This window comes from Myotis nattereri (assembly GCF_964212035.1).
Source record: "Myotis nattereri genome assembly, chromosome: 1".
Classification (NCBI taxonomy): Eukaryota; Metazoa; Chordata; class Mammalia; order Chiroptera; family Vespertilionidae; genus Myotis; species Myotis nattereri.
This window is the reverse complement of record NC_138075.1, coordinates 95,201,700-95,226,591: the sequence shown is the minus strand read 5'-3', so window position 1 is coordinate 95,226,591 and position 24,892 is coordinate 95,201,700. Positions and strand designations below refer to the sequence as shown.

Sequence of the window (24,892 nt, the reverse complement as noted above, 5' to 3'; positions counted from 1 at the left end):
CTTAGAGAAAGGAGGCAAGCAAAATAAAAAACTTAGCAGGCAGGATGATGGAAAAATGTAAAACACAAAAAAAAATAGCTGGAAATAAAGGAAAGAACAGGTAAAACAGGTTGTTATATGGAATACAAATTTTAGTGTAAGCTCATTTCATTTATCAACATCTAAAGTAAATTTCTTAAATTTTCAGTTAATAAAACTTTTCAAATTTATAGATAATAAAAAAGCAAATTTAAAATCTGGTTTTATTCATGTCCACTTTTAAAATGAGGCAAAGTAAATTGAAAAATCAGTAAAATATGTTTTCTGAAGAGGAATTCAATATAGTCTGCCCATCTAAGTTAATTCCTGAAGTACCAAATTTAACGTATCATGAGGCCACTCAACCTATGACTATGAAATGTACAGCACAGTCCATAATAAGTACACAGTATATACTAAGATACTAATAAAAATTGTTACAAAAAGATCTTACTATTTTCTTATATTTGAATATAAACTAACTTTAAGCACCTAGTCTTTAAAATAACTTTTAATTAGTTCAACTATTATTGTCAAAATGTTGATTAACTTTAATGAAACTATTAAATATGCTTACATGCAATCCAGTCAAACCTAGAAAATATTTAAAAACAATCTTTCTTTTTAATCTTAATGACATTTTTTACTATCAACCTAGTGAATATTTTCCACTCGTTTCCTTCAATTGTATTATCAACTCTAAAAATGTTAAATTTTTTGAGAGGTTATATTGAAAGGCCTGAAAATAAAAACGTCATTGAACTGTATAAATTTTTAAAAGTCTTCCTTGCAAATGTGCTATTAGAATTCGCCAATGTAACTGCAGAGGTAGAAGAGAAAATGCTGACATCACAGACACATTTTAGCTCAAGGAAGCAATAGTGCATCACAGACAGTCCTATAGGGAAAGCAGGATGTATATCACAATCAAAATTTACTTTCTAGGAATCGGTTGTCTAATTTCTTTAAAAATAATTTCCAATGTTAATGAAATGCATTATAGGTAGAATAAGTCACTTATTCTATATAAACACTTGGAAGTACCAATTATCAAAAGCCAACTGCTAGTAAGATAGGTCCTGGAAAGAAAAACCAGACAGCAACTTTTTTAATCTAGTTTCTGTATCACTAGTTCATTCTGGCAGTTTTTAGGCCAATTACATAAGAATTTTCAAAGGCGAAAGACTACAGAATATATTATTTTTATAATGAGAATAGTTATTTAGTTTATTTTGAAGAAAAATCTTCAAAGTACAAAAAACTTAAATGAAGGCAAAATTAAAACTCATAATTAAAATTACTTTAAAATAATTCATATACAGTAACAATGTCCAAAAAGTTCAGGAGAAATGGAAACATAATGAAAAAAAAAAGTCCCCATCTTTGCTCTATAAAGTAACAAAAACTATTTTAAGAAATTTTCTGGGAAAAAAAAAAAAGAGCGTTTTCTTCCCTAATGCCAAAGTAAACATTAAGGTATTTGAAATTAAAGTATATATAAATACATTCTTTAAACTTTCTAAATGAGAGTTTCAAAGCTCACAGAGAATGTCATCAAGCAGGAGAATTTTTTTTTTTATGTAAGAAATGCATTTCTTTTTTTTTTTTTTTTAACCCCAAAAATGAAAGCAAAAAGAAACAAATGCAATGTCCTTTAGCAATTAAAATAATCAAAATGAGCCCTAACCAGTTTGGCTCAGTGGATAGAGCGTCAGCCTGTGGACTGAAAGGTCCCAGGTTCAATTCCAGTCAAGGGCATGTACCTTGGTTGCCGGCACATCCCAAGTAGGGAGTGTGCAGGAGGCAGCTGATCGATGTTTCTCTCTCACCGATGTTTCCAACTCTCTATCCTTCTCCTTTTCCCTTCCTCTCTGTAAAAAAATCAATAAAACATATTTAAATTAATAAATATAAAATCATCAAAATGGAAATGAAAAATACTAAGGCTCATGAATTAAGCTTCTGCTGAAAAAGAGACATGTTATGAAATTTTTAATTCTTTTTTCTTTAAAATTGTCAATAGTTTTATTAAAACAAAGGTATAAGAAATTACTTTAGGAAAAAAATGTATCTTACAAGAAGAATGTTCCACTTGGCAACTAGACTCTGCAGGACTCCCAGAAATACTAGCATTTTCCTCGGCTGTCTTTCCTCTTAACCATGAAACCAAGCAGTATGATCCAGAGTTGTCACAACAGGCACTTTCTAAAATATCACATAAGGTGTGACAAAGGAGTTCCTTCCGCTCTTCCTCTAAAAATAACCGAAGTACAAATTACAATGGTTTCCTTTGGGAAAAAAAATCCGGGCGTGAATAACAATCTTATGAATGTTTTCATTTAATGAAAATCAAGCATTCCAAGTGGGGGAAAAATCCAAACAACTGATCTGAAATTATATTTTAGAAAAATAATGTGCTTGAGGGTTACAATGTCACCATTACTAAATATTTCCATTACTGAGAAAAAGAATCCTAAAAAAATGCGGAATTAAACATTTCTAGAAAAAAATATGCTACCTGATACAATCAACTCTTTCTTACCTGCAAATGAAACATTTAAGTCATGAGGTTTCCTTTATTGTAGAACCAGGCACAACGTAAGGGCCTGTTGAGACCGTTTTTTCCCCCCATTTTTGAATTGATCTAATGTCTTTGATCTTCCTGTCCCATAGAGTAAGGATAATGAGATAACATACCCTCAGCACAAACAATACCACAACCTATTAGATGAGCAGGGGCCATTGTTGTTATGCTGCATAAGATAGAAGCTACTAATACTGTATTACAGTGATTTGAACTACAGATTTTGCACAAATGCTCAATTTCTTCCTGAACCTTAGCCACCTTCCCCTTTTTGAGAAGTATTATTGCTTTCTGAAACTTTCAAAGAGGATAAGATGTAGACATAGCCTATGTAAAATTGTGTGCTGCAGGGAGGTTTCTATTTCTCCTAATAGATTTAAAGTTCTTTAAAGGCCGGGACTGGGTCATTCATTTTATAACCTCCATAGCATATGACATTTATGACAATGCATATACACTTTTTATCAATAAGAATATATTTCTGTGCAAGCAATCTAATTAAATGTTGATGTTAATATTATCTCTTGAATAGTTTCTTCTCTACTAAACTTTATTTTGCATTCCCACTATTAATGAATAAAAAATACATGACAATGATACTTTTAACTCTTAAATTCAAAATCACTATGGGCATGGTTTAGAATGCAAGTTGTTTTGCCCTTATATACTAACTGGGATTATAATATATTCTACCTCCTTTCACAAGGTATTGTGAAGTCACATAAAATTGTGTAAGATTTTTGTAAGCTGTCAAGTGAATTATCAGGTAGTACCATACTGCTCTCTGACCTAGCATATTGCAGAAGCTATGGCAGCTTCATTTGCAATTTAATTCACAATTATTTGCAATATTATTTGCATTGTGTAAGACATTATACTAAAAGATGCAGAAATACAAAGATAACTGAGTTCCTGCTCAGAGCTAAGACAAAACAAACATGAAACAATTATTCCTTATAATATGCTGTAATTTAACAGTTTAGGGTGCTCTATCCTTATTTTATCAAGAGGCCAAAGCTTTTTCCCTTAGTTATATTATCCTGTCATATGTCTTGGGAATACCAAATTGGAAATATATGCATTTAAAAATTTGGAGTCACTGACCATGAATCTTCCTGAAATATCAAAAATAAGAAACATGCTCAGCTGGTGTGGCTCAGTGGTTGAGCATCAACCCATGCACCAAGAGGTCATGGGTTCGATTCCCATCAGGCTATATGCCCATCTTTGGGCTCGATCCTCAATAAGGGGCGTGCAGGAGGCAGCCAGTCATTGTTTCTCTCTCATCAATGTTTCTATCTCTTTCTCCTTCTCCCTCTCTAAGAATCAATAAAAACATAGCTTTAAAAAAAAAAAAAGAAAGAAACCTAAGGAAAAATATCTCATTGATAGTGCACTTTTTAAGAATAGATAATTTTAACTTAACTATTGCCAATGAATGTTGCATAGGTTACCTGTAAAATTGAGGATGGAGTAAATGTTTATAAGATAGCTATCATACCTGGGCAATCCCTCCAAGAAGACTTCTCAGAAGAAAACAGGAGCTTCTTCAAAAGAAATGCCTTTATACAATTAAAGCAATAATTATTACCACGCATCACAAATATACCTTATATCATTCTTTTATTTTAAAATATAAAAAAACTAATTTGCACCACCTTTCTAATCTTTTGCATAGCACTATGAAAATTTCAAACGGCTCCCCTTCACATTCAACAGTAACTGAAGATAATTATTTATCCAGGATATACTATGATAAACTTAATTCTATGTCCATAAAATTCTTCTTCTTTCATAATATGTATTTTCTGATAAACAGAAGAATTGCTCAAAATCAGACACATGACTGGAAACTTAAAGAAATGTAAAGTGAAAGCCCTATAAAACAGGAATAAGTCCACATTTCTCTTTGATTCCTTGGAGGAAAAGAAATCTAAATACAAGAGTGATTCTGCACTATTAGCTCTGATTTGTGATACAAGAATACCACTATGAGTCATCACTCTATAACAAGCTTCTAACTTCCTGGTTTAAATAAAACAGCTGTAAGATTTAATGCCGAAACCGGTTTGGCTCAGTGGATAGAGCGTCGGCCTGCGGACTGGAGGGTCCCAGGTTCAATTCCGGTCAAGGGCATGTGCCTGGGTTGCGGGCAAATCCCCAGTGGGAGATGTGCAGGAGGCAGCTGATCGATGTTTCTCTCTCATCGATGTTTCTAACTCTCTATCTCTCTCCTTTCCTCTCTGTAAAAAATCAATAAAATATATAAAATAAATAAATAAATAAATAAATAAATAAATAAATAAATAAAAATAAAACAGCTGTAAGATTTAAGAGAAAAAAACAAACTGATTTCTAACCTTTCCTTACATGAACCAACGATGTTACATTGCTGATTTAATAGAAAGTACTTCAGGGTAGTACAGTGTTTCCTTCTTAAGCTGCAGTTCAAGGGCTACCGCATCCTAGTCTTATCTAAAATGCAAATTCTTATGCCTCCACCTTTTGTATCTGAATCTCTAGGGGGCAGATTCAAGAAAAAGAGGTTACTGTGATGATTCTGATTTATATGCGTTTGAAAGCAGTAGTATACAATGTGATTATTTTCCATTTTAATGTTTTCCCACAAAATTCATAACAGTAATTCTTAATCACCAAATTTCTATCAAGCTATCAAAATTTACATCAATATTATTTCACGTTTATACTACATTACTGTACATTAGGTTGTTTGCAATGTTTTTGCTGCTATAAATATAAAAGCTATTTCTTGACTACAACATTTCCCATATTAAAGGTTATTTCTTTAGGAAAGATTCACAGGGAAGTACAATTATTACATTTAAAAAAACTGCACTATCATGGTTCCAATTATAATGTAAAATTCCTTCCAAAATCTAAGTACAAATTTGTACTATATAGTGATATGTGAGTATGCCAGCATATCCTACCTTACATGTACTGGCAATGATTTTCTATTTAAAGATTAAAAAGAGTAAGCAGTAGACTCTAGTTACAATTTTATTTGTACTTTCTTGGGTTCCTACTGAGGTTGAACATCTTGATTCTTTGGCTGTCCATCACCACTTCACCTGTTCTGATTGCATATACATGCTCATTTCACCTCTGGGGTCTTTGTGTTTTATAACTAATTTGTTCAAATTCTTTGTTTAAGAAAGACAACATCTATTTATTGTTAATATTCACTGCAAATGTTTTTCTGAGTCTGGAACTCATACTTTCTCTTAGATGGTTGACAATATATTATTTTTAGTTTTTCTGTGGTTTAATATGACCTTAAGAATATATTTGGTATATGATATGAGATTATCTAAATTCATTTTTCTCTCTCAAACTGCCAACCAGTCATATCAGTGACATTCAGTAAACTTCATTTTTCTCCACCACTGATTACTTGGTTCTATAATATGACTATTCTTTTAGCAATAGCGCATATCTTATTTTTTATAATTTAAAAAGTTTTAATATCTGGACTTGCTCATTTCCCTTCATTATTAATGGTTTAGTTTTGACTTTTACTTGAAATTGCAATATAAACAAAATTCCTCTATGACTGAAAAGATTTATGTGACTATGAAACTAAATTACTACCTCAAAGGCACATCAGGATTTTGAACATTACAATTATCTCTTTTTATACAACAACCCCACTTGCAAAAATAACTGCCATTTTGGAAATGTAATGAATCTTATAAAACAAAAAACTCCTGTGGTATATCTTGCATTTAATTACATTCATTGACTTACAATAAATAAAGACCTTAAGGTACTATTAATGGCCCAAGAGGGGCGAAGTTAATATAATCTAACTTGCAAATGAGAAGGACAAGCAATCTTCAAATTTAGATAATAAGATTCCTACTAGCAACCAAAATTTGCCTGTTATTCAACATAATTTCTCTAATCAATTTATGGTTAAATTTTATTCTTTATATTCAGTATCTCCCAAGCAAAGTTCAAACATTCAATTTTTTCTTAATTTTTTTAATAATTCTACTAATGTAAAAAATATATCAACTCTTTAAAGAAATAAAATAATGACCTAAAAGGATATTATTTTAGAATCTGCCATAAAGGGAGATTGTTTTTCCCCCTCCTTCAAGGAATATACTTTTCATTTAATAATGTAAGTGTATAAAGTATAAGTTTTGAGAAATTTACTTTGAAGCTAACAGTTCAGGAATGCATTCTTTATGCCCAATGAATAATAAATACCACATTAAATATTTATTTTCAAAACCTGCTGACTGAAAATAAACAACAAATTCAAGCTTCTTTTGTAACAGTTCTAAAGTTACATTGCTGTTTCAGACATAAGTGTAACAGTAAACTGAAAATTCAATTTTTGGTTTTAACAATGTAATGGTTATAACAAATCAGTCTTTGAAATTCAAACAAGGTTACACATCAATATTCAAAATCAAATACATATATTCAGATTAACCCTTCTTTTATGGGATTAATAAAATAGAAATGAAGATTAAAAAATCTTTTTATTTTGCAAATTCTGTTTTAAATCAGTTGCTACTAATTTTAATTTAAAGGCCAAAGCTATACCCTAAAATAGTATAATCTGCCAAATTATTTTAAAGATTTGTAAAATTTTAGGTCATGAAAATATTCAACATTTTAGGAATATCATTCTTATAGAGAGATCAAATAAAAATAGTATCATTGCTATAATGTACTTATCTGTAGTATAAAATGTTATTATTCAACAGGATCATTGTATTAGAAAAATGACATGATCATTAATGCCTCATTTTCTGAAAATCAGGGAACACTTATTATATTTTCTTGAAAATATAGTCCAGTCCTAGCCGGTTTGGCTTAGTGGATAGAGCGTCAGCCTGCCGACTAAAGGGTCCCAGGTTCAACTCCAGCCAAGGGCACATGCCCAAGTTGCGGCTCGATCTGCACCCGACCCCAGTAGGGGGTGTGCAGGAGGCAGCCAATCAATGATATTCTCTCTCATCATTGATGTTTCTCTCTCTCTATCTCTCTCCCTTCCTCTCTGAAATCAATAAAAATACATATTTTTAAAATATATATACACATATAACATATATATATATATATATATATATATATATATATATATATTCCAAAGGCTATTGCTGTGTAACCTACTCATGTTCTGAATTCATTTTTTTTCTTTTTTATTGAATTTAATAAAATTGGTTAACAAAATTATATAGGTTTCAGGTGTACAATTCTACAATACATCATTGGTGTGTTCATCACTCCAAGGCAAGTCTCCTTCCATCACTATTTATTCCCCCTATACCTTCTTCTAATTCCCCCAAACCCTCTTCACATCTGGCAATCACCATACTGTTGTGTCTCTGCTGAATGCACTTATATTTTTTATATCTATAGCAATTTACATGAACAAAAGTTGAGAGGTAACTGACCATGCATCATGATTACAGAGCATATATATTAGAAAGCAAAAAGTAAAGTATGAAATGTTTAAACAAGTCCCTCTAAGGAGTTGATAAAGTAGTCTATGTTACCTGAACAGGTGCAATAACAGCACAGGGGCCACCTTCAAACTGTTCTAATGCAGATCCCTCTGATTCACTAAACACAAACCCTAAAAATGAAAGCAAGTAGCAAAGATTAAAAATGTAATTCAAGTATCAGCTAAAAGAATTTTTAATGTACTTTGCTTTGAGAAAGATCACTTATCACACAACAACATATTTTCAAGTCAGGAGCCGTGTTAAATTTTTGGGGGGATCAAGGAACCTTTTGAAAAAAATATGGAACCTATGCTTCCCCACACAGTGCACATAAACACTTACACACACAGGCACACACAATATTTTGTATCCATGGACCCCTCTAAGTGGACTAGGGGGATAAAGCGTGGAAAAGGATACCAAATATGACTTTTATATAATTTCATTTACTTGAAGACTAGACAGTCAATCTACTGAATTCAAACCAAATTTTAGGACCCTTTCCAAACAGTACATGTATTTTTTGTCCCAATTTTATGTCTCACATTCTATAAGCTAAAAATTAATACTATTAAATGGTATCATACATAGCAGTGAATGTACTCACATGGGCTCAGTCTTAATTTAAATATTCCCCAACCAATACTGTCTGAGAGCAGCTAGTAGAAGCTGCCACAGAGAGCACTGGCACACTGCAGAACAAGAACAGAGGTGAGAATTGAGTTACTATGTGTATAACCTTTAGGAAATCATTTCATATCTGTAGACCTCAGTCATCTTTAAAATGATCACTTCCAATTCCAACAGGCTAGGAATATGTAAAGTTTCATTAAAGATTATATTTAAGTCATTCATCCAACAAATATTTAATAAGCATCAGATAATGCAGCAAGCATCTAGATATATGAATGAATGAGTCCATAGTCTGGAGGAGCCAACAGTTCAGGGGAAGACAGACATATAAACAAACACTAAAATAAAGAAATGAATGTTAAAACAGAAGTATGAAGACAGAGCTGTGGATACAGAAAAGAATGACTGCCCTGGCTGGCACAGCTCAATGGTTAGAGAGTCAGCCTGCGGACTGAAGGGTCTTGGATACAATTCCCAGCCAAGGGATCCTACCTGGATTGCAGGTTCGATCCCCAGTTCTAGTGGGGCACATGCAGGAGGCAAACAATCTCTCTCTTCTCTCTCTCCCCCTAAACATCAATAGGAAGAATATCCTCGGGTGAGGATTAACAAAAAAAAAGGAACGACTTACTCTGCCCCAAGTCAAATTATACCAGGTGACTTTGAGGTTGATCTAGAATAGGAATTTTCCAGAGAGGCAAGGGTGGGAAGATAACCTTCAGATAAAGAAAACCTTTATTAAAGGATACAGGGTAAGAGCAGGGCACGTTTATGGATCAAAGGGAAATTTAATGTAGCTGAAAGGCAATATAGGGGTAGGATAGAGGAGATGGTAAATGAGAGGAGGGAATACTGACAAGAGGTTAATAATGGGTTAATAAGAGTACCCTGACAAGTACTAATATTATCATACTTTTTTTTCTTTTGTAAGTGACTAGAATGGGGATGAAGTTGTTTCAACAGCCCTTTAGAGACAGTGACAAACTGATAAAAGCAACACAGTGTGGAGGAGAAACTATATCCAAACAATATTTCTGTGGTAAACCTTAAGATGTGATGAATACCTGCAAGTGGGACAAAGGCTTGGTACAAAAGAAATTAGAGCTGACTGAAGTACCTAGCTTAAGATACTACATGATAGCAAGTGAAGTAAGAAATAGTGTAGAACAGTGATTTTCAACAGGTGTGCTGCAGGAATTTTTACAATGTGCAATACCTGATTACTCAGTCAGGGTCAATGACCTCTTTTCCCTTAGCCAGTGGTTCTCAACCTTCCTAATGCCACGACCCTTTAATACAGTTCCTCATGTTATGGTACCCCCAACCATAAAATTATTTTCGTTGCTACTTCATAACTGTAATTTTGCTACTGTTATGAATCGTAATGTAAATATCTGATATGCAGGATGTATTTTCATTGTTTGCAACCCACAGGTTGAGAATCGCTGTCTTAGACTGTCAAATAAAAAATGACAACAGCCAACACAATAGTTATCCACTGTGAATGCTCTGTCTTGAACCGTAAATATCTCTACACTAATAAGACAAGAATGCAAATTGACCATACCTTCACTACACCTTAAGCCATGCCCACCAGCCAATCCGAGTGACTATATGCAAATTAACCCAACCAAGATGGCGACTGGCAGCTACGGAGCTGAAGCAAGCAGGAGGCTTGGTTGCCCCAATGATGGAGGAAGCCAAGTTTCCCGCCTGCTGTGGCCAGCTCTGAGCTCCACTCAAAGGAACCAAGTTTCAATTATAGAAGGTAAATAAACCCCAGATACCTGCTTTCAGCCAGCCGTGGCCACAGAGCTGGAGCAAGCAGGAGTGGGTTGGCCCTGGTGATGGAGGAAGCCAAGCGTCCCTCCCGCCCGCCCTGGCCAGCTCTGAGCTCCTCTCAAGGCTACAAAGTTTCAATTATAGAAGGTAAATAAATCCCAGAATAAAAAAAAAAAAAAAAGAAAAAAAGGAGAGGCTGGGAGCTTCCGTCGCCGGGGGCGCTTGGCCAGCCTGAAAATGGACCTCAGCCCCTCACCCAGACTGGCCAGGCACCCCAGTGGGGACCCCCCATGCTAAAGGGGGTGAGGCCAGCCTGAAAACAGCCATCAGCCCCTCACCCAGACTGGACAAACCTCCATGGGGTGAAGGTCCCCACTGGGGGAGGGGGGCCTTGACCAGCCTGCAGACAGCCATCAGCCCCTCACCCAGGCTGGCCAGGCACCCCAGTGGGGACCCCCAACCTGAAGGGGGTGTGACCAGCTGCAAACAGCCATCAGCCCCTCACCCAGGCTGGCCAGGCACCCCAGTGGGACCCCCACCCTGATCCGGGACACCCTTCAGGGCAAACCAGCCAGCCCCCACCCATGCACCAGGCCTAGATCCTATATAATAAAAGGGTAATATGCAAATTGACCCTAACAGCAGAACGACTGGAATGACTGGTCACTGTGACACACACTGACCACCAGGGGGCAGACGCTCAATGCAGGAGCTACCCCCTGGTGGTCAGTGCGCTCCCACAGGGGGAGCTCTGCTCAGCCACAAGCCAGGCTGACGGCTGCCAGTACAGCAGCAGTGGTGGGAGCCTCTCCTGCCTCCTCAGCAGTGCTAAGGATGTCTGACTGCAGCTTAGGCCTGCTCCCTGCTGGCAAGTGGACATCCCCCAAGGGCTTCTGGGCTGCCAGAGGGATGTCTGACTGCCAGCTTGGGCCAGATCCTCCAGGGAGTGGGCCTAAGCCAGTAGGTGGACATCCTCCGAGGGGTCCCAGACTGTGAGAGGGCAAAGGCTGGGCTGAGGGCCCCCCCCCAAAAGTGCACAAATTTTTGTGCACTGGGCACACACACACACACACACACACACACACACTAGAAGCCCGGTACATGAAAATTCATGCACTAGGGGGCGTATCTCAGCCCGGCCTGAACCCTCTCACAGTCCAGGAGCATTCAGGGGCGAAGGTGACACCCCATCACACCTCTGCTGCTGCCACTGCTGGCAGCGCAAGCCTCAGCCGGCCCTGGTTACCTGAGCCTCAGGCGGCCCGGGGTGGCTGGGCAGCCGCCATCCGAGGCTTGCCTGTGCCTTGGGCCAGCCCTGGGTGTCAGGGGGACTGAGGGAACTGGGGGACTTTGGAGGCAGGCGCGCCTGCTGCCCCAGCAGGACTGAGGGGACAGGACCCCGCCAACTTGTGGCTGTGTGGCACCGCCCTCTTTGAGGGCAGGGCAGTCAATTAGCATATTCCCTCTTTATTAGAAAGGATAGGTCATATAATCTTATTTGTCACTTTGCATAGTAAGGTTACATCTGATTGGTTAATTCTTGGTATGATACCAGAAATCTTTATGTACAAGTATAGACACCTGATTTTTTTTAAAATCACTTTGGAGCAAAAAAGGGTAGGTAATTATTATTTTTATTTTTGTAAATCAATCAGAAATTATACCTTCTTTTTTGGTCAGATCGGCAAAAATGTATTTTGTGGTGTGCTGCATAATTTTAGTAATGAGTTAATGTGTGCCATGTGATGAAAAAGGTTAAAAATTGTTGATGTAGCCCTAACTGGTTTTGCTCAGTGGATAGAGCGTCGGCCTGCACACTGAAGGTCCAGGTTCGATTCCAGTCAAGGGCACGTACCTTGGTTGCGGGCACATCCCCAGTAAGGGGTGTGCAGGAGGCAGCTGATTGATGTTTCTCTATCATTGATGTTTCCAACTCTCTATCCCTCTCCTTTCCTCTCTGTAAAAAAATCAATAAAGTATATTTTTTTAAATTGTAGATGTAGAGGATCCCATCCCAACCCACTTCCTCTCTCTTTACCATTTAATCTCTTGCAAACGGTATTTATATGTGTATCATATATTTAAGAACAAAAACACCTTCAGATCCACCAAAAACTCCTTGGCATTTGCCCAAAGGAGTTGAAAACATATGTCCACAATAAAAAACCTGCAAACAGATGTTTATAACACCTCTATTTATAATTGCCAAAACTTGGAAGCAGCCAAGATATCTTTCAGAAGGTGAACAGATAAATTGTGGTACATCTGGACAATAGAATATTATTCGGTGTTAAAAGGAAATGAGGGGGTGGTCAATTGGGGGAAAAGGAGACATATGTAAAATTTTAGACAATAAAATAATAAATAAAATTCTTTGTAAAATAGGAAAAAATAAGGAAATGAGCTTGCAAGCTGTGAAAAGACATGAAGAAACCTTAAATGTGTATTACTATGTAAAAGAAACCAAAGTGAAAAGGCTACATACAGTGTATAATTCCAACTAAACTATGGAAACAATAAAAAGATCTGTGATTGCCAGTGGGTAGGAGAAGGGGGAGATGTGAGATGAATAGGTGAAGCACAGAGGATTTTTTAGCCACTGAAAATACTATTGTTGTAGGCAATTAGACAGACTTGAGCAGAGCAAGGACCATGGGCCAGGTGCCCAGCAAAGGGCAATCAATTGTAGGGTGGGACCTTGCCCCCAGTGACTTTTCCTCCCCTAGCATATTGCTGGTCAAGCAGTTTGGACTCCCTGACCTTTCTTCCTCCCTAGAGATAACATCTATGCCTCGGTTTCAACAAAACCAACCTCAGGATCAGCTGCATTGAATAAGGACCACCTGCCCTGGTGTCAACCAATCCATCAGTAGAGACCACAACCCTGAAAGAACACACCTAGAAAAAGGCTGAATATTACATTGAGGTCTTCTCCTGGGACCCCGCCCCGGGACCCCGCCCCCCCCCACCCCCCACCCCCGCCCTAAAATCTCTACCCTTAAAAACACTTAGGATGGAGGCAGTGTGCTCTCTCTCCAGGGAACACTCCCGCGCCCTTCCCTTTTCCTTCCCCCTCCTCCTCCCTGACTCAGGCACTTTACCACTAGCTTCCTCACTCCCAAGCTCCAAGGGCCCTTCCTTTACCTCTATAACTTGTTTCCTAAGACCACTTCTTCTAGGAATTACTATTTCTACCTCTTTAATTTACCCAATAAATGTTCTCTTACAGTTTGGGTCTGGACTTTGAATTCTTTTCTAGCCAGAACCCAAGTACTGCGGTTGCTAAACCCAGGTTTGGTCTGACCCCACTAGTATAATACCTGGTGCTGTTCCCACCGCCTAAAACACTATGATACCACAATGTTGGCATGTCATTTACATTTGTTAAGACCCATAGAATGTAGAACACCAAGAGTGAACCCAAATGTAAAGTATGGACTTTGGATGACAATTATGTATCAATCAATATAGCTTTATCAACTGTAACAAAGGTACCCACAACTCTAGTGGAGGATACTAGTAATAGGGATGGCTATGCATATTATTGTGGGAGCAAGGGGTATATGGGAAATCTCTGTACCTTCCCCACAATTTTGCTGTGAACCTAAAACTGCTCTAAAAAATTAAAGTTTTAACTTAAAAACTCATTTGACCATAAAAAAATAAGACATTTCACCAAAAATTCTAATCACCACTCACTCTATCAAAGCCCACTTAGTTGTCTATATGTACTGTCGAAATTTCCTTATCTCACAATTTACTTAATCCACAATCATCTGATTTCAGCCTGTGGCTACACAAACTCATTCTCACTGTTAGGTCTGATCAAATAATCAAATTGATACTCCCTCCCCTCAGAAACTGACCAATAAAAGCTATTTCTTCAAGTCTTTTCTTTTTTTAATCTCCCAGAAAATCATTGGCAGTGTTGACCACTGACTTCTTTTCTTTTTTCTTTTTTTTTTCTTTTTTCATTGATCTCAGAGAGGGAGAGAAACATCAATGAGAGAGAATCATTGATTGGCTGCTTCCTGTACACCCCCTCCTGGAGATTGAGCCTGCAACCCAGGCATGTGCCCTTGACCAGAATCGAACCTGGCACCCTTTCATCCGCAGGCCTACACTCTATCCACTGAGCAAAACCGGCTGGGGCACCATTCACTTCTTAAAAACCTTTTGTCCCTTGGCTTTATTGGTCCCTTTTTCTCCAAACTGTTCTATTTCTTCTCAGTCTCCTTGATCAACTCCTTTTAAATGCTAATGTTCCTCAGGTGTTGGCTTTAGAATCTATGTTCTTTTCACTCTACACATTCTCCCAGGGTAACTCATCTACTCCCAGGTTTTAGTACAGACATAGACAAACTCTAAACACTTTAACATGGTCCTGTGTGATATGGCTTCTGGATATGTCTCCTACCTCATCCTTTGCCACGCTCTCTCTTAAGACTCCAAGCATGCTCAGCTTCTTTCAGGTCCTCAAATATCAATTTTCTTTCTGGTTTCTTACGCTTTGAACATGTTCCCTCAGCTTGAAATATATGCTAATCCTTTCTCTGATAAAACTCCGACTTGACCTTTACGCTTCACCTTAAGATAAGATCCCCTTAGTTCAAGGCTCTAAAACATACCTTGTGTCTGTCCACTTCTATCATATCTCTAGTCTACTTTCAGGTTCAAACCACCATCATCTCTTTCTCCCCTAGAATACTGAAGAATTCCCAATCAGATCTCTCCATTCCACCCCACCCCTACCCTCAACAAGGGTTCACCATAGTTACCAGAGGAATATTTTAGAAATAGAAATGTAATTTTGTCACAGCCTGCTTAAAATATTTCAATGGTTTCTCACTGCAATTAGAATGAAATGCATAGAAAAACAAACAAACAAACAAAAAGAATGAAATGCAAACTCCTTTTTATGACCTAAAGACAATGTATGATCAATCAATCCAACCTTCCCTTAGTTCACTCGTACTTTCATCATCTACAGAGGCATTAGGCCCTTAGAACATCCCAAGGTCTTTACCTGGGGCCTGGATGTTTGCTATTCCCTCTATATGAAATATTCTTTCTCCTTTTCTCTTCATATAGCTGAAACCTTCTCATTCTCAAGGACTCAATTTACGTATTAACTCCTCAGATATATATTCTCTGACAAACCTATCTAAGATCTCTCCTACCATCTCAGCACAACCAGTACTTACTACACATATTCTGTAATTACACTGTTACTTGTTCATTAAATTTCTTGCCTTATAGGTAGCTTGTCTGTTCCACTGACCACAGGTTTCCTATTGTCATATAGTTAATGCTCAGTAAATTATTGTTGAAGTTTTGGGAGGGAAGATAATGGGAGTTTGTTTCTAGGCATGTCAAGTTAAGTCTCAAAAATGTAAGACAACCATTTGGCAACATTCAGAATGAATGGGAATTACAGGTCTGGATCATGGAGTAGGGAGTTAGGATTAAAGATAGCAATTTGAAACATCAACTTGACAGTTAAAATGAATAAGAACATGAAGAACAAAGATAATGAAGTTAAGAACCAAAAGTGAACAGAGTGTAAGTCAGCAAATGAGATTGACAATGATTAAAAAGGTAAGAGAAAAATACACTGAGGTCCTAGAAGGAAAAAATCAGGAAGCAAAGACTAGTCAATCATTACAAATGCTGTTGAGTTAAAACATAAATTACAAAACTGAATTAAGCATGTAACTAGGAATACTAAAAAAAATAAATTTAGAGCACTGGGGAGAGTAGCCCTATTTTAAAGGGCTATGGTGCGATTTAGAATACAAGGAGAAACAAACAGTAAATGCAAACTACTTGTCAAACAAGTAAAGGGGAAAAGGATGACAGTGTGAAGGATAGCTGGATAAAGAATAATTATTTTTATAGACTAAAGGGCTGAGTTTTAAAAAATGAAAAGAATGATTATGTGAGAAAGAAGAAGTTTAAGGATTCTAAGTCCTGAAAGAGCTGAGAAAGTGGTGTGGTGGTGCTAGCTGTGGATAAAGTATGGTCTACAGAGCTCTGGAAGTCAAAGACCCTTTTGGCTGACCTGCTAGAGGTTAACATCATTTTCATGGCAATACCAATACATTCCTTGCCCTTTTCATTCACAGTAATGGTGCAAAAGCAATACTGAGTTAAACTGCCGGTGCCTTAAACACACATCAAGGCAGTGACATTGAGCTATACCAGCAATCATTGCTCTAATAAACACTACCATATGCTCTCAAACACACAGAGATAGCTAATTTAAACATGTCCTTACTGATACAGTAAAAACTACTAATTTTATTAAATCTTGACCATGAATACAATGCCCATTTAAAAAATATTCTATGTGACAAAATAAAACTACCCATAAAGCCCTTCTGCTACATACTAAGGTTGATAGCTGTCTCAAAGAAAAGCTCATGAACAATTGTTTGAACTGCAGGCTGATCTGATTTATTGTGGAGCCCTGTTTTTACTTTGAGGTGCTGCTGACAAACTACGATTATTCAGACATGAGTATTTGGCAGACAATTTCTCACAAATGAAGTAAGCCTGATAATTCAAGGAAAATAACTGATTATTTTTGCCTCTGATAACATTTCAAGGTTTCAAACAATAACTAAAATTCTACATAACTTGTGTCCACCACTGTCAGCTTCACAGCTTCTCAATACTCATTCTCTAATGAGATCAGTAGTTATAATAATAAATGTGACCTTTGATATAATATAATGAAATGTGTTAACATTTGAAAGCTCTGTATAAACCAATGGACCAATAATTTCCAAATGACCAATGCATGCTGTTAGAAACTAATGTATAGGTAAAAGATCCTTTCAAAGTACAAACCAAACAATGGATTTCAATTTAACGGAGCACAAAAAGTTTACAGATATGGCTTCAGATTCTGTATTGCAACTAACCTCTAAGGAACTACCACTTATAGTAGTGTAGTATCAAAGAAGAATATCCATAATTGTCTGAAAAAGCTATTACAATACCCCTACCTTAGCAACTATGTATCTGTGTGAGGCTGGATTTTCTGAATGCACTTCAACCAAAACAACATATTGCAACAGACTAAATGGAGAAGCAAGGGAGGAATCCAGTTTCTTCTGATGAGCTAGACATTAAAGAAATCTGCAAAAATGTAGAACAATGCCACAGGTCTAATTTTTCTTTTTCATACTGAAATCCTAAATAATTGTTAGAGTGTAAAGGAGCCCTGAGTTCAAAAAAGTTGACAGCCACTGACCCAGGAGAAATACCTCTTAGCTGGCTTTTAAGTAAAATATTTAGATAAAAAGATGCTACCCATTAAGAGGGAGGGAAATAAAAGAGGCGAATTTTAATTTTGAAAAACATAAAAGCTAGCAAGTATACAGAACTTAGAGAAACATTGAGGGCTCAGCTAAGGTTTGATTACTACATTTGTACTCTTGCTGGCCACAATTTTTTCTAGCAATACACAATAGCCTGGGAGAAGTAGATGATAGGCTAAATGGAGGAATGGAAAGAGGTAAGGCAGATGGGGAAATTTTAAGGACAAATGAAATGGTGCTGGTTTTCATGTTAAGACAACCAAATCTGAGGTCCAACCTAAGAAAAAGAAGTGAAGCCAGAGGCCTCCACTATTTGTCTAATTCTTCCCTTACTGGGAATAAGGAAAGAGTCCCTCGTGTTGGGCCTATGTTCAAAAGCAAAATTAGGCTCTGTCAAACTTTCAGGATATGTAAGAAATATAAATCAGTAATGGGTTTATATTCTTGCCTTCCATAAAATTACTAATAATGTAATGCATTTTTCAAGAACCATGGATGGGGCTTATAGTTTAAACTGTATTATACTGAGTTGCTTTTGTACTTTAGATATAAAAACCCCATGGAGAAAATTCTAGGCAATTCTGCTTTATGCCAAATTCTGTTTAATTACAGTACATATATTTGAGTGTGTTAACTGATAATGAACAAAGGTTATTGGAGCTTAACATGAAGTCAGATAAATAAAAATTAAGTGTTCTGTCCTAACCGGTTTGGCTCAGTGGATACAGCGTTGGCCTGCGGACTCAAGGGTCCCAGGTTCAATTCCAGTCAAGGGCATGTACCTTGGTTGCGGGCACATCCCCAGTACGGAGTGTGCAGGAGGCAGCTGATCAATGTTTCTTGCTTATTGATGTTTCTAACTATCTCCCTTCCTCTTGTAAAAAATCAATAAAATATATTTTTTTAAAAAAACAAACACAAAAAAAACATTGTCACAGTCATAAAATATGTTTCATGGTAAATCACATACTTGACAGGCAGATCACTTAAAAAAAAAACAAGTCAAAAAAAAATTAAGTATTCTACCCTAAAACAGGACTATGCTAAGTAGGTTTCTCCTTTTACAAGGTTTCACTTGAGTTTGAATTTTTAAGGACATAGTTATTTTTCTTGTCATTTGTTCTCTATCAAATTATTTCCTAGTTTTAAATGGAATTAATTTATCATAAAAGGGCTGTTTTTTCTGATTACATTAGAAACAGCCATCATAAACTTCTGATCCTAAATATTCCATTTTGTATCACATTCCATTGTACTGCAGACATAGAAGTCTGTCAGTCTTATAACTCACAACTAATTTAAATCTCAGCCATGAACCTCTGAATTTTCCAGTCTCTTATTTTCATATGACTTACTATGCAATCTACACTATTGAAACCAGTTTGACAATTGCTGCCTCTACATTTCCCGCCTCCCATGTAAACAAAAGGCCACAGGACGACAAGGCTATCATTGCAAGTTACATGACATGGGTGGGGCCGCGCCTGCACCTGGCCTTAGTTTCCTCACCGACAGACATGGTAACTGCATTTATCCTTTGCTAGCTCTCAGGATTGCTGCAAGGATTAAATAAGATTTTTAAAAACTGTAAATAATAATACAAATATAAGATATCATGAACTAAAAAACAGATTATATATTCAAAAGACTAAGAAACAAACTATCATATAAAATTACAAACTGAGTTTTTAAAAGTTGGATTTAGATTAATTATAACTTAGGTATGTTGGAGAATGAAAAAATCTATATTTTTGAGAAATAAAAGGCTTCCAACAGCAACAAAAATCTCTAAAATGACATGATCCACAGTTTTAACTTATCCTCACTTTGGAAGAAAAATTAATGATACTTGTGCATCATTTTATAACTTCGGTAAAATGTTAAATCACTTTATAATAAGCATCCAACTATATTTTGGAATTTAAATCCAAATGTATTATTTCCTAAATATATTTTATACTTATATCTTAACTAATCCCTAAGTTTTCCTAAGTTATTGGTTAAATCTCATTTTTTTATATTATGTAACAAAAACTGTCCTTGACTGCAAGTCCAAAATTCTCATTTCAATTAATTAGACCTCCCCCGCCCCCCCCCCTCCAAAAAAAACCACCATACCACTGAATTGTTATAAATAGCAAAACTGGGTTTCTTCCTTTCTGGCTAATCCTTATGTGAAACCATAATAAAATTTGGAGAAAGGGGGCTAAAAAGGGGGGTAATGGTTTTTCAGTTTATAATCTAGATCAGGCTGTCTAAATGCAGCGTTGGAACATGGCCACACCCATATTATCTAGGGCTGCTTTTGCAGCAATGGCAGAGATGAGTTAATAAAGACATTCGCCTTGACAGAAAATGTTTACCAAACAATGAGCTAGACAATCAATACTAAAAAGAAACAAATTCCAAACAATAAAGAATTTAAATTTAAAAAAAAAATTCCAATGAGTCAAATGTTTTCATTTATAATGAGATTAATATTTGCTTCTATTCGATCTAGATAACTTATTTTGATTCAGCCGGGATGTGACCAATCTGACTACTTCTTACCATCTCCACTACTAATAACCTGGTCCAAAGCCCTTGGATTACCACAATTCTCTCTCATTTGATCTTGTTGTCTCATTCAATCTACTATAGTCTAACCTCAAACACAGCAGTCTGACCAATCCTTTAAAAAATTGTCCCATATGTCTTTCCTTTGCTCTATGTCTTTCAATGACCTTTCATTGCATTCTGAATAACAGCCAAAGCTTAAAATGGCCTATAAAGCCTTATATAATTTGGGACATATTTCTTGCCTCATCTTTTATTACTCTCCCCTTCCCTCATTCCCTCTTCTGCCAAACTAACCTCCTTCCTGTTCCTTGAACAAAAAGCCAGGAATATTCTGTATTAAGTCTTTTATAATGGCTATTCTCCCTGCCCGGAACTTTGGGTTTGTTTATTTTTTGTGGGGTTTTGTTTTTTCGGTTTGTTTTTTGTTTTGTTTTTCTTTTGTTGTTGTTGTTGTTTTTTCAGTTATCTGCGTTACTAACTCAGTTACTTAAAGTGTTTGCTCAAGTCTCATCTTCAAACGAGGCCCATCCAGGCTACGCCATTCCATAACTCCCTATTTCTTTACCTTCTAACTATTATATATACTTAATTTTTTCTACATTATATTTATTATTTGTCTTCTCTCCCACCCTACTAAATCTAAGCTGCAGAAGCTTGGAACACTTGTAGTTTGTGGGAAGAAGGGAGAGGAGAATAAATGATGCTTATGAATAAGGAGGTAGAAAAATATATGCTTTTCCTCAACTGAGTAGAAGGAGAGCAGGCAGGAGAGAATAATTTTCCAAGTTAAAAAACTTAAAACCCTTAAATTATGTGACTGTTTCCTTTAAAATAAAAACTGGCAAACTCCCCAAAACTCTACTCTTTAAAAGAAGAAAAAAAAAAGGATTTTCAGGAGAGGAGAGAATTATCTAAAACTGCCAAATGATTTTTAAAAAACAACTATGTGCCACTCTTGAGGCCTGTTGTTTAACATATTATGTAAAAATGCCAAATCAATTAAGACGGGGGGGTGGGGGGCGAGACTTTGTACTATGTAAACTCCTGCAGCTTACTGTTTTAACACATCAAAATAATTAACAAGACCTGCCCTAGAACTCAAGTATGCCTATTCCAAAGCCTGCTCAATAATTGGGGCATCCTCCCATACAAAGTTGTGGCTCCAATTCCTGGTCAGGGCACATACCTAGCTTGTGGGTTCCATCCCCAGGTGAGGCACATATAGAAGGCAACCAAGTGATATATATATCCCATCCATCCTTTCTCTCTAAAATCAATAAAAATATATCCTCAAGTGAGGGTTTAAAAAAAAACAACAATTTAACATGACCAATCAATATAGTTTCATAAATGAAATATCCCTAGATAGTTTTATAAATATTTACTCCAAACTACTGGCACCTATAACTTGCTTCCAACTGACTATTGAGATTACAGTTGCCAATTCAAAGCACAGTTACAGACTGAATTAAAGCCAAAGTTAATGTCACATTATGACTGCAGTAAGGCAGGTACAGCAGAGCAGTGTCTCTTGTTCCTAGTCCCATAATCCCAAATGACTGCCACAGCAATTGTTCACAATGGATTCTGTCTCTAAGAATGAATAAATTGAATAAAAGGGTTAATATAGCAAAACCAGTAACAACATCCTTCTGATTCAGAGGTGCAAACTTAAAAACATGTATTTGATTGCCTGAAACCTTGATCAATGTAAGACCTTGAAGAATTACATATACACAATATAACTGCACTCTCTAAAAAGCCAAAAAATAAATAAATTCTTTATTTTGAAATGGTATTGATTGAATGAATCTTGTTAAGGAACTTAGGTTGATTACAAGATGGCAGAGCATTAGAATGTCATTATAAAGTTCTATTTTAAATAATGATTATCCATCAAATAAATAATTTCTTGTAATTGTCAAGTGCCTACCAGAGAGAGATCTTTGGCTTACTCTACAACCAAAATCTTTTTAAATTAAGCTACCATTTTCTGAGTATTTACTATATGTCAGGTTCTGTGCTAAGCACGTAAGTATAGTTACATGTCTTTAATCCTCACAACAACGCTGTAAGATTGACACCTCTATTATCTGCATTTTACAGAGAAGAAAAATGAGGCTTAAATAAGTTAAAGAATAGCTTAAACCAAGAACTCAAGTATGCCTATTCAAAAGCCTGCTCTTAACCATTACAAGAACTGCCTCTCTTAATTCTCCTTGAATCTACATTATAGTATTAATATAAATGAAGCTGAATATTATCTTTTTCTACACTGTAAATGTTTAATTAATGTTGGCTAATTCCAGGGGAAGTAAAAGTTTCTTAATCCTCCACAGTCTTGTGTACTTTACAGCTGTTCACAATTAGAATAAATAAAAGTGGAAAGTATGTTTTCAAAATAAAATTTGCAAATGTGGGTGTCAACCTTTCAGAAAATATTAGTTACATGACTTAAGCAAATGTGTAAAAAGCAAATTTCTATCAATTTGTGTGCGACTTTGGCCTGGTCATTTACCCTTCCTTCATGACTCATCTGCAAAAAATAGTGATAGACTAAATAACCTGATGATAATACATTATTATCCTAATTTTTACCAGCTGTTAAAAGATAAATATCTGGGAGCCAGAAAGGTTTACTTATACCTGAATTTATATTACAGAATACACATTATGAGGTAGGGACAGATTTACTATGCTAAAATTCCTCCAAATCCTTTGAGGACAGGTATTCTCTTAAAAAAGTTTTAATAATGATAGTTAAAAATAGCTATTATTTATTGGCCTGTTTTACATACACACCTACATTACTGATACCTTACTAACAAAAGACTATGCTCTTAACCTCACTAAACTTCGCCAGCCTTAAGTCACCTTAAGTGATGTGTCCGCTGTGTTATAGCACTAAAACTTAAGAATTAGGTATAAAGTGCCTAGTGAAGGGCCTGGCACAGTGCATAAATTTAATAAATGTGATTGTTATTTCAGTATTACTCATATTATCAATAAAACTTCTTATATAACTCAAAATCTTGACTGGGTAATTAGACTGCCACAGGAAATGCTATGATTTATATACCTTTTTAACTGTAACTGATACTAAACCATCTCAAAACCGGAGATACTTGGGTGAAGAAAACACTTTGTGGCAACCAACACTGTCTTTATGTAGTGCGTACCATGCCTAACCACATAATTAAAACACAAACAACAAAACTGCTTTTGGGATTAGCCATTCTACTTTACAGGGGGCTCCCCTCCTTTAAAATCAGACCAAACGCCAATAGCATACAGCCTTGTTAGGTGCCCACGATTCAGGCGACCACAGCCCTTTTCGGGAAACTGACCCCCGGGCGCAGGGCACACCTCGGTGTCACGCAGCCCAGCAGCCACCCTTTCTCCTCTCCAGCCGCAGGGCGGTCCCGGGAGCGGCGGAGGCGCTTCGGGCTTTAATGTAACCATTCTCCTCCTCCACCTCTCCCTCCAGGGCAGGCAGGGCGTTCCTAGCAAGTCCAGTTCCTGAGCGGGGCGTGGGAATGGGGGCCGAGTGCGGGGCGCGCGAGAAGCGTCACGGCCGGACCCAGAGCAAAGGAGGCGGCGCTGGAAGTGGGAGCCCGGCCCGGGTACCTTGCGTCCAGCGGCAGAAGATGGTGTCAGAGAGACCGGGACTGCTCTTGGTGCCCCACACCAGCTCCACCAGCTCTTTAGTCTGTTCGGACATGATGGGGTACCGGCGAACGGGTCTTGGCTTTCAGGACTCCCGCCCCGGAACATGGGGAAGGGGCGGCTCCGGAGACAGGAGTTGCGGGACGGCAGAGCCAAAGCCGCTGGAAGCTTAGGCGCGAGGCCGGCGAGAAAGACCTGCACGCAGGGACTGCGCCTGTCAAGCCCGCTCCAGCGGCAGCTAAGTTTCCCGTACCGGAAGCCCCGAACCACCCACTTCCGGCTCCTCTCTCGCTACCACCCCCACCACACCCAGGAACCCGGGAGTCACCTCCCCGGAAGCGGAAGTGGAAAGAGGTGCGGACCTCTGTGGAAGCCGCTGGTCATCCTGAGTGCAGTCCTTGGCCTGAAATGTTTTATTTTACAGGGAGGAAGGGAGAGAGAGACATGGACGTCGCTGTAAGAGACAAACATGGATGGGTGGCCCCCTCATGCACCCGACCCGGGAGGAACCCGCAACCTGGGTATGTGCCCCGCCGGGAATGGAGCCCGCCACCTTTTGTGTAAAAGGGATGCTCCAACAGCCTGAGCCACACCCCCCGCTGCAGAGTGGAAGCTCTGGTGTTGGCAGGCATGCCACATCCGTGGGCGCTCCCATTTTTCTGAAATCCTGGACGCTTCCTCTGCACACTGTCTTAGCTGGAGGCTAAGTCCAAGCCCTAGGGCAGTGATGGCGAACCTTTTGAGCTCGGCGTGTCAGCATTTTGAAAAACCCTAACAACTCTGGTGCCGTGTCACATACAGAATTTTTTTGATATTTGCAACCATAGTAAAACAAAGAC

The 24,892-nt window shown here is 37.5% G+C and overlaps 1 protein-coding gene across 3 annotated transcripts in view; it reads right to left on the bottom strand.

Annotated features, from left to right (window-relative positions):
• Positions 1 to 24,334, bottom strand: part of MINDY3 (MINDY lysine 48 deubiquitinase 3) — a 107,153-nt gene extending 82,819 nt beyond the window's left edge. For 2 of the 3 annotated variants that reach the window (XM_081087370.1, XM_081087371.1), the window contains exons 1-4: positions 24,015 to 24,334; positions 8,140 to 8,219; positions 4,104 to 4,164; positions 2,095 to 2,271 (exon numbers count right to left, since the gene is read on the bottom strand). In XM_081087370.1, coding sequence (XP_080943496.1) covers positions 2,095 to 2,271; positions 4,104 to 4,164; positions 8,140 to 8,219; positions 24,015 to 24,108 — 412 coding nt within the window. In that variant the 5' untranslated portion in view covers positions 24,109 to 24,334. The remainder of the gene's footprint in view (positions 1 to 2,094; positions 2,272 to 4,103; positions 4,165 to 8,139; positions 8,220 to 24,014) is intronic. The other variant, XM_081087372.1, reaches the window with a different exon arrangement.
• Between the last annotated feature and the right edge of the window lie 558 nt (positions 24,335 to 24,892).